This window comes from Moschus berezovskii, chromosome 10 (genome assembly GCF_049115385.1).
Source record: "Moschus berezovskii isolate FMDL1 chromosome 10, NW_MosBer_1.0, whole genome shotgun sequence".
In the NCBI taxonomy this organism is placed as follows: Eukaryota; Metazoa; Chordata; class Mammalia; order Artiodactyla; family Moschidae; genus Moschus; species Moschus berezovskii.
Genome location: NC_142469.1, coordinates 5835848 through 5852795, shown reverse-complemented (window position 1 = coordinate 5852795; position 16948 = coordinate 5835848). Strand labels below are relative to the sequence as shown.

General features: G+C 39.7%; 1 protein-coding gene across 1 annotated transcript; it reads left to right on the top strand.

The window, feature by feature from the left end:
• The first annotated feature begins 4242 nt into the window (after nt 1-4242).
• Nucleotides 4243-5193, top strand: LOC129561269 (transmembrane protein 200B-like). Its single transcript, XM_055433809.2, has one exon. The coding sequence runs from the start codon at nt 4243-4245 to the stop codon at nt 5191-5193; it is 951 nt and encodes a 316-aa protein (XP_055289784.2).
• Nucleotides 5194-16948: the final 11755 nt, after the last annotated feature.

Here is a 16948-nt window from a genome sequence, read left to right as displayed (position 1 = left end):
ATCTTTATTTCTTCCTCAGTTTAGAATTATAACTTTGCCATGTAGAGTATTTTTGATTCGAAGTTTTTTTTTGTTTGTTTGTTTGCTTCCCCACCCCCCACCCCCAGTATTTTCTCTGTAGTTGATTATACTATGTCAGTGCTTTCTGGTATTTGAAAGTTATGCCAAAAAATCAGCTAAATAATTTATGGCAATTACTTAGTATATAAGTAGTTCTTTCCTCTCACTGGTTTTAATATTTTCTTTTTATCTTTCACTTTTGACCTTTTAATTATAATGTGTCTTGATCTGAGTCTGTGTTCTCTTGTTTAAGATTCCTGTAATTCCAGAACTTGAATACCTTTTTCCTTCAACATGTTAGGGAAGTTTTCTGCCATTATTTCTTCAAATAGAATTTTCTGTTGTGATTGGATGATTTCCACTACATTATTCTCCAGATAGCTGAACCATTCTTCTGTATCCTCTAATATGCTGTTGATTTTCTCTAGCGCCTTTCTAATTTCAATTATTGTATTAGTTAATGCTTTTAAAAAAAAAAAAAATTCTAATTCTTTGTTGAAGTTCTTACTGAAATTATTCAATCTTCACTTGAGTTCAATGAGTACCTTTAGGACTGTTTCATTGCTTCTCTGTTTCATTTACTTTACCCACCCCACACCCCCAGGGGTTATATATTCATCCTTCATTTAGGAGGTATTTCAATCACTTTACTTTGCCTAACTTTCTGCGTTAGTTTCTATGTAGTATATATATATCAGTTATGTCATCTAGTCTTGAAAAAATAGCATTATATAGAAGTTATCTTGTGCAGTCCAATGCCATAACCCTCCCTGGTCATCAGATATAGGTATACCGGTTATATCCCTATGTGTCCAACTTCCTGTGTGATGGAGTTGCAATAGCTGAGAGCAAGCTGGTGGGTAATGTTGACACCAGTGGCTGGCTGTGAGTTTTTACCATGACTACTGTGCATGTGCTAGTGAGCAGGACTGATCTACCAGAATGAGAGTCTCTTTGGTGCCCGTGGAGAGGCACTGTTGCCAGTTATGGCTGCCTGATGGGCTATTATTTCTTTAACAACATGTTTCTATTCCCTGACTTTTTCTAACACTCCAAGGTTGCATGAATTCTTGAACAGTGTAGAAGAGTGTTCAAACTTCTGTAAAACTATTCTGATTTCATATGCTAAAAAAGTTATGCTTAAAATCCTTCAAGCTAGGTTTCAGCAATATGTAAACTGAGAACTTCCAGATGTACAAGTTGGTTTTATAAAAGTCAGAGGAACCAAAAATCAAACTGCCAATATTCACTGGATGATGGAGAAAGTAAGAGAATTCCAGGAAAAAAATATACTTTTGCCTCACTGACTATGCTAAAACCTTTGACTATGTGGATCACAACAAACTGGACAATTATTTAAGAGTAGGGAATATCAGACAACTTTACATGTTTCCCGAGAAACCTTTATGTGGTCAAGAAGCAACAGTAATAATGGGCATAGACCAATGGACTGGTTTAAAATTATGAAAGTAGCACAGCAGGGCTGTATATTGTTATAGTGCTTACTTAATTTATATACAGAGTGTGTCATGATAAATGCCAGGCTGGATGAATCAGGGTGGAATCAAGAGTGCCTGGAGAAGTATCAAAAGTTCAGATATACAGATGATATAACCCTAATGACAGAAAATGAAGAGGAAATAAAGAGCTTCTTGATAAAGGAGGAGAATGGGGAGAATGAAAAAGGATAATGAAAAAGCTGATTTAAAAATCAACATTCAAAAACTAAGATCATGCATCTGGTCCCATGGCAAATAGAAGTGGAAAAAGTGGAAGCTGTGACAGATTTTATTTTCTTAGGCTCCAAAATCTCTGTGGAGAGCGACTGCAGTCATGAAATTAAAAGACACCTGCTCCTTGGAAGGAAAGTTATGACAAACTTAGTATATTAAAAGGCAAAGACATCACTTTGCTGACAAAGGTCGATAATGTCAAAACTATGGTTTTTCCAGTAGTCTTGTACAGATGTGAGAAGGCTGAGTGCTGAAGAATCGATGCTTTTGAACTGTGGTTTAGGAGAAGACTCTTGAGAGCCCCTAGGTCTACAAGGAGATCAAACCAGCCAATCCTGGAGCAAATCAGCACTGAATGTTCATTGGAAGGACTGATGCTGAAGCTGAAGCTCCAATATTTTCACCACCTGATGTGAAGAGATGACTCATTGGAATAGACCCTGATGCTGGAAAACATTGAAGGCAGGAGGAGAAGGGGGAAATAGAGGATGAGATGGTCGGATGGCATCATTGACTCAATGGATAGGAGTTATGGAAAATTTCAGGAGAGAGTGAGGGACAGGGAAGCCTGGCGTGCTACAGTCAGTGGGATCACAAAGAGTCAGGCGTGACTTCATGATTGAACAACAAATACAACAGTCTTCCCATGAGTCCACAATACTCTGTTCTCATTTTTGTATTTTTCCTTTTCTGTACTCATAGCACCCCTCCCATTGTAACTGCAGGGTATTTTTTTTTTTTGCTATATCTTCAACTTTAGTGTCTACCTTTATGTATGTTATATGTTCAACTGAAAGCAATATATCCTATGTAGTTTTTGGTTATACTGCTCTATAAATACCAGTTAGGATGATTTGGTTAATAGACTGTTCAAATCTTCTAAATCTTTATTGATTTCATCATATACTTTTCCTTCAATTTGAAAAAGGATTTTTAAAATGTCCCGCTGTAAATGTATGTGCCACTTTTAAAATTTTAGTTCTATGTATTAACTTTTGATTCATGCATTTTGTATGCTAAATATATTTCATTATTTATGTGTTTGTTCTAATATATATCACATATAGGTAGATGTAAGCATTGATATGTGTGGGTGTATATATATATATTTATTTATTTATTTCAGTCTCTTCAATAAGTAGTGCTGGTAAAGCTGGACAACTACATGTAAATGAATGAAACTGAACACTCTTTAATACCATAAGCAAAAATAAATTCAAAATAGATAAGAGATCTAAATACAAGGTCTGACACTATAAAACTCTTAGAAGAAATCATAGGCAGAATGCTCTTTGACATTAATTGCAGCAAGATATTTTTGACCCACCTCCTAGAGTAATGAAAATAAAACAAAAATTAAAAAATGAGATCTAATTAAACTTAAAATCTTTGCACAGCCAGGGAAACCATAAACAAGACAAAAATCTACCCTTCAGAATGGGCAAAAATATTTGCAAATGGAGCAACTGATAAGTGAGTAAGCTCCAAAATATACAAAGAGCTGATGTTGCTCAACATCAAAAAACAAATAACCCAATCAAATGGGCAGCAGAGCTAAATAGACATTTCTCCAAAGACACACAGGTGACCAACAAACACATGAAAGCATACTCAACATCACTAATTTTGAGAAAAATGCAAATCAAAACTACAGTTAGGTATCATCTGTGACCAGGTATTATCTGTGACCAAATATCACATCAGTCTGAGTGGACATCATCAAAAAATCTATAAACAATAAATGTTGGACAGCATGTGGAGAAAACAGAATCCTCTTACACTGTTGGTGGGAATGTAAATCATCAACCACTACAGAAAACAATGAGGAAGCTCCTTAAAAAATGAAAGAAAAAAAAAAAAAAAGAACTACCTGTAAGCCCCACTCCTGGGTATATAGTTAGAGAAAACCGTAATTCAAAAAGATACACACTCCCCAATGTTACTTGCAACATTATATACATAGCCTGTAGATACCTAAATTTCCATCAATAGATGAATGGATAAATAAGATGTTGAATAATGGAATATTATTCAGCCATAGAGAGTTAAATTGTGCAATTTACAGAGACATGGATGAACCTAGAGACTGTCACAAAGAATTAAGTCAGAAAGAGAAAAAATATATATCACATAATATTGCTTATATATGCAATCTAGAAAAATCATACAGATGAACTTACTTGCAAAGCAGAAATAGAAACAAAGATATAGAGAATGGACATATGGATACGGGGGGAAGGGGGTTGAGATGAATTGGAAGTTTGCCACTGACACATATACACTACTGTGCATAGCATAGATAACTAAAGCGAATCTATTACATAGTACAGAGAACTCTACTCAACGCTCTATGGTGACCTAAATGGGAAGGAAATCCAGAAAAAGTGGATATATGTGTATGCATAGCTGATTCCTGAGCTGAGCACCAGAGCGCCCAGACGGCGGCGAGATGACGGCCGGGAGCCCCGGAGACCGCCGGGAGGTGCGGAGGAGTCCCGAGGGCCGCGTCTCGCGCCTGAGCCGCCGCCTGGGCCGCCGCCGGCGCGCGCGCTCCTCCCCTCCTGAGCCGCTGGGAATGCGGGCGCGGCTGCAGCTGCGCTCGCCGTCGGGGGCGTTTGTGACGCTGGGGGCGCTCGTGGTCCTGGTGGGCACGGGCATCGCGGTGGCCAGCTACTGGCCTCACTGCGCCGGAGTCCCGGGACCCCGGGCTGCGAATGCCAGCGCGCCTCCTCTGAGCGAGCTGCGGTGCGAGGGTCGCGGCGCCGGCCAAGCTCAAGGCCCTCACGAGCGGCTGAGACTCCTTGGGCCAGGGATCATGGGCGTCGGCCTGTTCTTGTTCATCTGCGCCAACACGCTGCTCTACCAGAACCGCGACCTGGAGACGCGACGGCTTCGCCAGGGGCTGCTGCGGGCTCAGGCGCTGCGGCCCCCGGACGGCAAAGGGTGGGACTGCGCGCTCCTCCCCAGCCCCGGCCCCAGGACTCCCCGAGCCGCACGCTGCATGGAACCAGAAAGCTGGGACCTGTCCTCGCGTCGGGGTACCTCACCCGTCCCGTCAGTGAGGAGTCTGCGTTCAGAGCCAGCTAATCTTCGCTTGGGGTTACCTGCCCTGCTTAACAGCTACCCGCTGAAGGGCTCAGGACTGCACCCACCCTGGGGTCGGCCGCCCCAGGCCGGCCATGTGTTCATCACCGTGCAGCCCTCTGGCTCCTGCATGGAACATTCCAAGTCTTTGGATCTGGGCCTCAGAGAGCTCCTGCTGGGGGCCCCAGCGTCTCGGGACTGTGCTCACCGAAGCTGGCCACGACTGGACCGCCTCAGTCTGGGGGGTTATGCCAAGTGGGGAGCAGGAGGGACTTGGGGGCCTGGGTCTGAGGAAGAGGGGCACAGCCTGCTGTGATACTGCAGCGGTGGACCGTGGTACAGCCCTAAAAGTTCTGATGTCTAGTACAGGTTTCAGTCACATCCCAGCCCCGGGGTGTGGATGCTTTTGAACTGTGGTGCTGGAGAAGACTCTTGAGAGTCCCCTGGACTGCAAGGAGATCTAACCAGTCCATTCTAAAGGAGATCAATCCTGGGTGTTCATTGGAAGGACTGATGCTAAAGCTGAAACTCCAAAACATTGGCCACCTCATGCTACGAGTTGACTCACTGGAAAAGACTCTGATGCTGGGAAAGGTTGGGGGCGGGAGGAGAAGGGGACGACAGAGAATGAGATAGCTGGATGGCATCACTGACTCAGTGGACATGAGTTTGAGTGAACTTCGGGAGTTGGTGATGGACAGGGAAACCTGGTGTTCTGTGATTCATGGGGTCGCGGAGAGTCGGACACGACTGAGCGACTGAACTGAACTGAACTGAATAGCTGATTCACTTTGCCGTATAGCATAAACTAACACCACACTGTAAAACAACTATACTCCAATTAAAATTAATAAAAAATAATTTTAAAATAATTTATCTTATTATTGCATCCACTTTTATATTGAATATATTTGTCTTATATTAAAAGCACACATAAAGGAGAATTTGGAATTTAAGCATGGTACAATAGCATGCTATAAAATGCTTTATATTTCCTCACGTTTAATATTTTGAAGCCTTAATTCCAAATATCAAAGTATTTGGAGAAGAAGCCTTTGGGAAATAATTAGGTTTAGATGAGGCCATTTGTTTCACCCTCATAAAGGATTAGAACACGTATAGAAGCCACAAAAGAGCTTGATCTCTCTTTCTATCTCTCTGCCTTGTTGAGACACAGCAAAAAGGCAGTGATCTGCAAGCCAGGAGGACAGATCTTATCAGACCTGACCCTGTTGGGATCCTAATTTCACACTTTCACTCCAGAAATATGGGAAAATAAATTTCTGCTTTTTAAGCCACCCTGTTTCTGGTATTTTGTTTTGGTAGTCTGAATAGACAAAGACATAGAATTATAAGGTTTCCCAATAAAGCCTTTATTTATAGAGGAAACTGTTTCAGAAGGAAACAGATATTGATTGCTAAACAAAGAGGCTCAGTGACAGAGTCAAGTGCCCAGATAAATCCAGAGTTTAAAAGCCCAGATAAAGTGAGTGCATGTGTGAATGTACACCTGTTCAGTCATGTCCAACTCTTTGCAACCGCAAGAACTGTAGACCACAAGGTTCCTCTGTCCGTGGAATTTTCTAGGTAAGAATATTGGAACAGGTTGCCATTTCCAACTCCAAGAGATCTTCCTGACCCAGAGATTGAACTTGTGTCTTTTGTGTCTGCAGTATTGGTAGACAGATTCTTTACCACTACACCACCTGGGAAGCCTGTGGTGAGCCTGTGGTAATAAAGTGAGTATCTGAAACATTTCTAAAGAAGTTCTTTAGGAGATTTAGGAGGGCTTCCCTAGTGACTCAAATGGTATGTAATCTGCCTGCAATGTAGGATACCAGGATTTGATCCCTGGGTTGGAAAGACCCCCTGGAGAAAAGAATGGCTACTCATTCCAATATTCTTGCCTGAAGAATTCCATGGACAGAGGAGCCTGGTGGACTCCTGTCCATGTGCTCTCAAAAAATCAGAGATGACTGAGCAACTAACACTTAGGAGATTTAGGAGGGAAATAATTACACAGCTGAACTGTACAAATTTTTGGTATAAGTCTTTTTGTGTCTCTCTCATCTCAAAAAGGACTTCCAAGGTGATTCTAGTGGTAAATAACCTGCTTGCCAATGCTGGAGATATGAGACATGGGTTGGATCCCTGGGTCAGGAAGATCTCCTGAAGGAGGGAATGGCAAACTATTTCAGTATTCTTGCCTGGAGAATTCCATGAGGAACCTGGCAGGCTATATTTCCTAGGGTCACAAAGAGTCAGGTATGACTTAGCACCTCAAATAATGTTAACAAACAAACAAGAAACAAAAATGCTCTCATTTCCCTCTCGTGGTCTGCTCTATTTTCCCCGTATCTTCTGTTTCAGTGTCCTAGAGCTACTGTAACAATGCAGAACATACCAGGCAACATAAAATAATATACAATTTTTTTCTCTTATAGTTCTTGTATCTAGAAGTTTGAAAATGAGTCTTCAGGTGGGCCATGTTCCTTCTGAAAGTTCTAGGGAAGTGTGTATCCCATGCCTCTCATCTGCTTTCTGGTGATTGCCGGAAGTCCTTGCTTTCAACTATCACTTCTACAATGAAGCTGTTCTTTCATATTTCACTATTACTTCCAAATACAAAAATCTATGCATATTTTTCAATATACATCTAACTTGGTCATTTTTTCACTTCTTTTTCTGGATCTTTTTTCCTCTTACCCTATGTGTTACTACACTTTTCCTCCATTCTACTGGCACTTTGGGGACCTGTCTCCTCCTTTGCTGGCTCAACCATCTCTTGTTTGTTATTATCTCCTGAAGTTTAAGAATACCATATGCCCATCGCTTTAGTCATCTTATATCACTTCACAATTTCCATTTATAAGCCATTATTTGTATGTTATTGTCTTAATGCCTTGCCTCTTACCTGAATATCAGACCCTTGTAAATCGACATCTTATTTTACATGTTAGCAAAACACCTCAATATCAACAAGTTAAAAATGACTGAGTTTTTAACTCAAATCAATGAAAAACACAGAAATTAATCAGATGTGTAAACCATGAATCTCTAAAATTTTCACAATAGCCTCTTCATCTCTTCTAGTATATCCAGTTCATGACACAGTAATGATCTTTGATAAACTAGATATCTCAGAACAAGCCATGTCTCTGTATCTCTACGATCATTAACCTAGTCTGGCATTCTATTATTTGTGCTTCATCTTTTTGATCACCTTTTACCTCATTTACCTTTATCTCCATTGTAACTCATGAAATTTTGCTTTTACTGCTAGTGTCTAACATATTATCTCTATGCTCAGAAAAATTTTAATAACTTTTAATTGCTCTATCACAAGTTCTAAAATAGTTGTGCATACTCTTTCATCAAATATTCTACACATTTCCCCTGATTCTGTGTTCTCTAGCTATTTTGATCTTATTTCTGTGTCTAACAGGCCTAAATAGATTTCTGAAAATCTCTTCCCTTCTCTACTCATTTAGACAATGCTTACTGGATTCCATTTATAATTACTTCTTCAGGGAAGGCCCTCTCTTAACATTTAAGAATTATTCTACTGGATGCTTTTACAATGTTAATCACATTCCCTTCATGGCATTTTTAACTGTTTTAATTTTACACGTATTTATCGAATTCATTACTTAACATGTAACCCAGTACTAAGATGTAATCTCAAAGAAGACAAAGATATTTGTTTCTGTTTGCTGAATAAGATTGTCATTGAATAGGCCTACTATTAATGTTGATTCAGTGCCACAGAATGAGTGAATATGCTTAGTAATTTTCACCTAATATTTTTCACTTCAAAAGTAGTGGTAAACTATAGGCAAACAATATTTGATTGATATAGAAATAATGGTCTTTTGCTTATACATAAAATATGCATCCTTGTTTATAAGAATAATTAGTCATTTTTATTATTTATTATGTGACAGTTGATTTTAACCATCAGTTCTTTTATTACAGCCAATAAACATTCATGAAAATCATGATTAAACTCAATTTTTGTAGATAAAAATTAAGCTCTTATGATAAACAAAATTTTGGGAATGACTCTCAATAAATATTGTCTTACTAAGGTCTTCTTCCCTTTGAATGTCACTGAAACCTGTAAATATGATGAAATGTACTCCAGTCATTATGTTAAATTATATGAAGAAATAAAGATTATCTGGGCAAATGTAATTTAATTATATGAGCACTTTAGGTACAGAAAGTTTCCCCCAGATGATGAGAAAAATAGGAAAACAGATCTAAAGGATTTGATCTGTTCTTGCTTGCAGATTATACAGTGGAAGTGAGAAATAGATTTAAGGAACTACATCTGATTGATAGAGTGCCTGATGAACTCTGGACGGAGGTTCGTGACATTGTACAGGAGACAGGGACCAAGACCATCCCCATGGAAAAGAAATGTAAAAGAGCGAAATGGTTGTCTGAGGAGGCCTTACAAATAGCTGGGAAAAGAAGAGAGGCGAATAGCAAAGGAGAAAGGGAAAGATATAAGCATCTGAATGCAGAGTTCCAAAGAATAGCAAGGAGAGATAAGAAAGACTTCCTCAGTGATCAATGCAAAGAAATAGAGAAAAACAACAGAATAGGAAAAACAAGAGACCTCTTCAAGAAAATTAGAGATTCCAAGGGAACATTTCATGAAAAGATGGGCTCGATAAAGGACAGAAATGGTATGGACCTAACAAAAGCAGAAGATATTAAGAAGAGGTGGCAGGAATACACAGAAGAACTGTACAAAAAAGATCTTCACGACCAAGATAGTCACGATAACGTAATCACTGACCTAGAGCAAGACATCTTGGAATGTGAAGTCAAGTGGGCCTTAGAAAGCATTACTACGAACAAAGCTAGTGGAGGTGATGGAATTCCAGTTGAGCTATTTCAAATCTTGAAAGATGATGCTTTGAAACTGCTGCACTCAATTTGCCAGCAGATTTGGAAAACTCAGCAGTGGCCACAGGACTGGAAGAGGTCAGTCTTCATTCCATTCCCAAAGAAAGGCAATGCCAAAGAATGCTCAAACTATCGCACAATTGCACTCATCTCACACGCTAGTAAAGTCATGCTCAAAATTCTCCAAGCCAGGCTTCAGCAGTATGTAAACCGTGAACTCCCAGATGTTCAAGCAGGTTTTAGAAAAGGCAGAGGCACCAGAGATCAAATTGCCAACATCCGCTGGATCATGGAGAAAGCAAGAGAGTTTCAGAAAAACATCTATTTCTGCTTCATTGACTATGCCAAAGCCTTTGACTGTGTCGATCACAATAAACTGTGAAACATTCTGAAAGAGATGGGAATCCCAGACCATCTGACCTGCCCCTTGAGAAACCTGTATGCAGGTCAGGAAGCAAGAGTTAGAACTGGACATGGAACAACAGACTGGTTCCAAATAGGAAAAGGTGTACGTCAAGGTTGTATATTGTCACCTTGCTTATTTAACTTATATGCAGAGTACATCATGAGGAACGCTGGGCTGGAAGAAGCACAAGCTGGAATCAAGATTGCTGGGAGAAAGATCAATAACCTCAGATATGCAGATGACACTACCCTTATGGCAGAAAGTGAAGAGGAACTCAAAAGCCTCTTGATGAAAGTGAAAGAGGAGAGTGAAAAGGTTGGCTTGAAGCTCAACATTCAGAAAACAAAGATCATGGCATCTGGTCCCATCACTTCATGGCAAATAGATGGAAAAACAGTGGAAACAGTGTCAGACTTTATTTTTTGGGGCTCCAAAATCACTGCGGATGCTGATTGCAGCCATGAAATTAAAAGACGCTTACTCCTTGGAAGGAAAGTTATGACCAACCTTGATAGTATATTAAAAAGCAGAGACATTACTTTGCCAACCAAGGTCCATCTAGTCAAGGCAATGGTTTTTCCCGTGGTCATGTATGGATGTGAGAGTTGGACTGTGAAGAAAGCTGATCGCCGAAGAATTGATGCTTTTGAACTGTGGTGTTGGAGAAGACTCTTGAGAGTCCCTTATACTGCAAGGAGATCCAACCAGTCTATTCTAAAGGAGATTAATCCTGGATGTTCATTGGAGGGACTGATGCTAAAGCTGAAACTGCAATTCTTTGGCCACCTCATGCGACGAGTTGACTCACTGGAAAAGACTCTGATGCTGGGAAAGGTTGGGGGCGAGAGGAGAAGGGGACAACGGAGAATGAGATGGCTGGATGTCATTACCGACTCTGTGGACATGAATTTGAGTGTACTCCAGGAGTTGGTGATGGACAGGGAAGCCTTTCGTGCTGTGATTCATTGGGTCACGGAGAGTCGGACACGACTGAGCGACTGAACTGAACTGAACTGCTTGCAGAAGGATGGAAAGGGTGACATTTGAAGTCATTCAATTTTCCTTCCAAAGAGTGGCCATGGCTGACACCCAGAAGAAAATGTAAATGTGTACAGAACTGAATTCTAACAACAATCTGAATGAGCTTAGAAACCAATTTTTCCCCAAAGCCTCCAGACGAGATCCTAGAGTGCTCAATAAAATTTATTGTGACCCACGTTTGTCATCAAAATGGCATTCAACGTTTGTGTATGTTCCACTTGTTGTGGCTAAGAGCTATATTTTAATGGTAACAAGTAATGTAGATGGATTATTTTAAAACCCTACTTCCTTTATGTCTGACAATATCATTTGTTACCTAGGCAGCAAATTAAACCCATGAAGCATATTAGAAACCAGAGACATTAATTTTCCAACAAAGTTCAGTCTAGTCAAAACTATGGTTTTTCCTGTAGTCATGTATGGATGTAAGAGTTGGACTATAAAGAAAGCTGAGCGCCGAAGAGTTGATGCTTTTGAACTGTGGTGTTGGAGAGGAGCCTTGAAGGTCCCTTTGACTGCAAGGAGATCCAACCAGTCAATCATAAAGGAAATCAGTCCTGAGTATTCATTGGAAGGACTGATGCTGAAGCTGAAGCTCCAATACTTTGGCCACCTGATGCAGAGAACTGACTCATTTGAAAAGACCCTGATCCTGGGAAAGATTGAAGGCAGGAGGAGAAGGGGACAACAGAGGATGAGATGGTTGGATGGCATCAGTGAGTCAATGGACATGAGTTTGAGCAAGCTCTGGGAGATGGTGATGGACAGGGAGGCCTGGCGTGCTGCAGTCCATAGGGTCGCAAATGGTGGGGCATGACTGAGCGACTGAACTGAACTGAACAATTTGTAAATCTGCCAGGGAAAAGAACTGTAAGAATATTCAAACAGCATGATTCAAGATATTCAATGATTGAATGCAAAACTAAAACAGAAATGTTTAACCTGATAAATAGAGTTGAATATATTACCTAGGTAGAGTCTGCTAGATTTCATCTTCCTTTGGAACATTAAATGTTGGCTACTGACATAGGAAGGATTTTACACTAGATGGACTTGTACTATACTCCACAGCAGCAGTTTCTGAATTTATCATTCTTCCTTCTCTTTTTCTGTATACAGTTACCCAGGTCTTACTATTTACACCAGCTGAATTCTCTTGATCAGAGTGACTAAGACATTTATCCTCCAGCTCATACACCTGATCTACACTCCCTCCCCTCTCAATTTCCTTTGGAAACAAATTATTTGTTATAATTCTGTCTCCTATGTCTGTTGATTGTTTGAAAACATCAACCCATCATTATAAATATCTATCTTCAATCTCCCAGAAATTCAGTGAACTGAAAAGATTTCCCCTGAAGTGTTTCTTTCTTTTATAATCTTTACTGTAAAAGCAGTTTCAACTCCTCATAAACAATTTTCAAACCTGTAGATCAGTGTTGTTTACAATTAAAGAGCAACTGCTGAAATGTATATAAATTCCTGATTTTGAAAAATCAAACTATGGCCATAGTCCCTGAAATTTATTTAAAATTTTTGACATTTTAAAATCTATGTAGCAATAAAGTGAAATTTTAGGGAAAATTGTCTGAGAAATCACCAAGTTATCTAATAAAAATGTTCATATTCGAAATCATTATTTCCATACACATTAAAGAGAAAGCAACAGGCATTTGTACCAGGTGCCAGACATGCTGAAAGCAAGTTTCAATGAGATCAGAGACGAGCAAATGAATCATTAGCCTGGTGTTAAATGTTCAGCTATACAAAGAAAGGAACTACTATACTAATGTGTCTTAGAATTAAACAATAACAACATGGCATATGAGTTCAAAGGAAAAGATACTTCCACAACTTCAAAAAGCTAGCAAATGGGTGTTAAAGCTATGTCACTTTAGGCATTTCCAATGAGTGATAAGTAGAATGAATACAGTTACATTCTGTAAGTGAATCACTGTGAAGTTAAGAGGTAGAGACGATTTGAAAAGAAGTATGCTTCTCCAAGCCAGGCTTCAGCAATACGTGAATCGTGAACTTCCAGATGTTCAAGCAGGTTTTAGAAAAGGCAGAGGAACAAGAGATCAAATTGCCAACATCTGCTGGATCATCGAAAAAGCAACAGAGATCCAGAAAGCATCTATTTCTTCTTTATTGACTATGCCAAAGCCTTTGACTGTGTGGATCACAAGAAACTGTGGAAAATTCTGAAAGAGATGGGAAAAGCAGACCACCTGACCTGACTCTTGAGAAACCTGTATGCAGGTCAGGAAGCAACAGTTAGAACTGGACATGGAACCACACACTGGTTCCAAATAGGAAAAGGAGTACGTCAAGGTTGTATATTGTCACCCTGCTTATTTAACTTCTATACAGAGTACATCATGAGGAAGGCTGGGCTGGAAGAAGCACAAGATTGGCTGGATTTACCAGGAGAAATATCAATAACCTCAGATATGCAGATATTGTCGGCTGGAATTTCCGGGAGAAATATTAATAACCTCAGATATGCAGATGACACCACCCTTATGGCAGAAAGTGAAGAGGAACTAAAGAGCCTCTTGATGAAAGTGAAAAAGGAGAGTAAAAATGTTGGCTTGAAGCTCAACATTCCGAAAACTAGTCCCATCATTTCATGGGAAATAGATGGGAAAACAGTGGAAACAGTGTCAGACTTTATTTTGGGGGGCTCCAAAATCACTGCGAATGCTGATTGCAGCCATGGAATTAAAAGACACTTACTCCTTGGAAGGAAAGTTATGACCAACCTAGATAGTATATTAAAAAGCAGAGACATTATTTTGCCAAAAAAGGTCCGTCTAATCAAGGCTATGGTTTTTCCAGTGGTGGTGTATGAATGTGAGAATTGGACTGTGAAGAAAGCTGATCGCCGAAGAATTGATGCTTTTGAACTGTGGTGTTGGAGAAGACTCTTGAGAGTCCCTTGAACTGCAAGGAAATCCAACCACTCCATTCTAAATGAGATCATTCCTGTGTGTTCATTGGAAGGACTGATGCTAAAACTGAAGCGCCAATACTTTGGCCACCTCATGTGAAGTGTAGACTCACTGGAAAAAACTCTGATGCTGGGAGGGATTAGGGGCAGGAGGAGAAGGTGACGACAGAGAATGAGATGCCTGTATGGCTCCTTCAACTAGATGGAGGTGTGTTTGAGTGAACTCCAGAAGTTGGTGATGGACAGGGAGCCTTGCGTGCTGTGATTCATGGGGTCGCAAAGAGTCGGACACGACTGAGCGATGGAACTGACTGAGTGATGCTTCCCTGGTGGCTCACATGGTAAAGAATCCACCTACAATACAGGAGACCTGGGTTCAATCACTTGGTCAGGAAGATCCCCTGGAGAAAGAAATGGCTACTCACTCCAATATTCTTTCCTGGGAAATCCTATGGACAGAGGAGCCTGGTGGCATAAGTCCATGGAGTTGCAGTCCCACATGACTCAGTAACTAAATTACACTCATGTTATGATATTTGTTTTTTTTCCTAAACAGAAGAAGAAATATTTAAAAGCTGTCTTGCAGAAAAGAGTAAAGGTATTACTTGTGTTTTTTGCATATAAGTGGAATCTAGAAAGATGGCACCAATGAATCTATTTACAGGGCAACAATGGAAATGCAGATGCAGAGAACAGACCTATGGATATCCGCGGGGTATGGGGAGGAAGAAGAAGGTGGAAAGAAAGGAGACAGTATCATGGAAACATATGTACCATATTCAAAATAAATAATGGCTGGGGATTTGTCATAGACTCAAGGAATGCAAACCAGGGCTCTGTAACAACTTAGAGGGGTAATAGAGGGAGGGAGGGAGGAGGGAGATTCAAAAGGAGGAGATAGATCTATACCTATGGCTGATTCATGCTGAAGTATGACAGAAACCAACGTGATATTGTAAAGCAACTGTTCTTCAATTAAAATTAAATTTAAATAAAGGAGGTAGAGTTTTATAAAGTGAGTTAATATTGTGGAGTTCAGTGTAAATACAAAAAGAAATGTTGCTGAAGTAAAATTTTTTAAAAATCACAGCTGAGATATAGTGAACTTTTGAGCTAAGACAGTCTTCAGGGAAATAGAAAAGGTAGACCAACAAAATATTATCATAGAAAAGTTAGATAAGGAATGGAAGCATTTGTGGTTAATTCAGACTTTTCTAACTTGTGCTCCTGAACGTGAAGTTAAAGACATGTGACGCAAAATAATCAATAGCAGCTATTTAAGGGAAACTTTTTTTTTTTTAAATCACTGTAGTCATTTAAGTATGGCAATATTTGTTATAATGTTTGTAATACTGCTAGCATTCTGTATCTGTGGATTCAGGATTCAACAAACAATGGATGGAATTCAAATAATTACTCCACTTATATAAGGGACTTGAGTATCTGCAGATTTTGGTACCTACAAGGAATTAGGAGGATGGTTCTGGAACCAATTCCCTGTGGATACCAAGGAATGACTGAAAAGTAATTATTTTTATGAGATGAATTTTTTTTTTTCTCTAGGTTAATTGAAATGTAATTAACATATAGCAATATATAAGTGCACAACATGCTGTTGTTGCTGCTGCTAAGTTTCGTCAGTCGTGTCTGCCTCTGTGCGACCCCATAGATGGCAGCCCACCAGGCTCCCCCGCCCCTGGGATTCTCCAGGCAAGAACACTGGAGTGGGTTGCCATTTCCTTCTCCAATGCATGAAAGTGAAAAGTGAAAGTAAAGTCGCTCAGCTGTCTCCAACTCTCCGCGACCCCATGGATTACAGCCTACCAGAATTCTCCATCCATGGGAATTTCCAGGCAAGAGTACAAGATTGGGTTGCCATTGCCTTCTCCATGCACAACATAATGACTTGATTAACATATATTGTGAAATGATTATAATATTTTTAAACATTTTCTCAAGTAGTTATTTAAAAAAAAAAAGAAGAAAAAACAAGTTGTCCTTGTGGTGATAATGCTTAGAATTTACTTACTTAGTAACTTCCATATATAGCCTACAGTTCTGTTAGTCAGCATGTTGTATATTACATTCTGATACTTATTTATCTTAAAACTAGAACTGCGTACTTTTCCACTATCTTCAATTTCCCCTCCTCCTACTCTGTGTGTGTCCCTGAGGAACCCGCAAATCCAATCTCTTTTACCTTAAATTCGATTTTGTTCTGCTTAGATTCCACACAGGTTTTCTCTGGTGGCTCAGTGGTAAAGAATCCACCTGCCAAGTAGGAGATATGTGTTCAATTCCTGGGTCAGGAAGATCCCCTGGTATTGGAGATGGCAATCAACTCCAGTGTTCTTGCCTGGAAAGTCCCATGGGCAAAGGAGTCTGACAGGTTACAGTCCATGGTGTCACAAGAGCCAGACATGACTTGACAACTAAACAAAGATTTCTCATTATACAATATTCTGTCTGACATTTCCAGCCTAATACACAGTTAGGTCCATCCATGTTGTTGCATATGGCAAGATTTCCTTCTTATTTTTCTCATTGGAATATAACTGACATACAATGTTATATCAGTTTCAGGTGTACAACATAGTGATTTGACACTTAGATGAATTATGAGATGATTATCACAATTAAGTATAGTTGCTAACTGTAAAGTTAAAGTTATTTTAAAGTTATTTTGACATTTAAAGTTATTACATCACTACTGACTATATAGCTTACTATGTTCATTGCATTACCATGAAATAT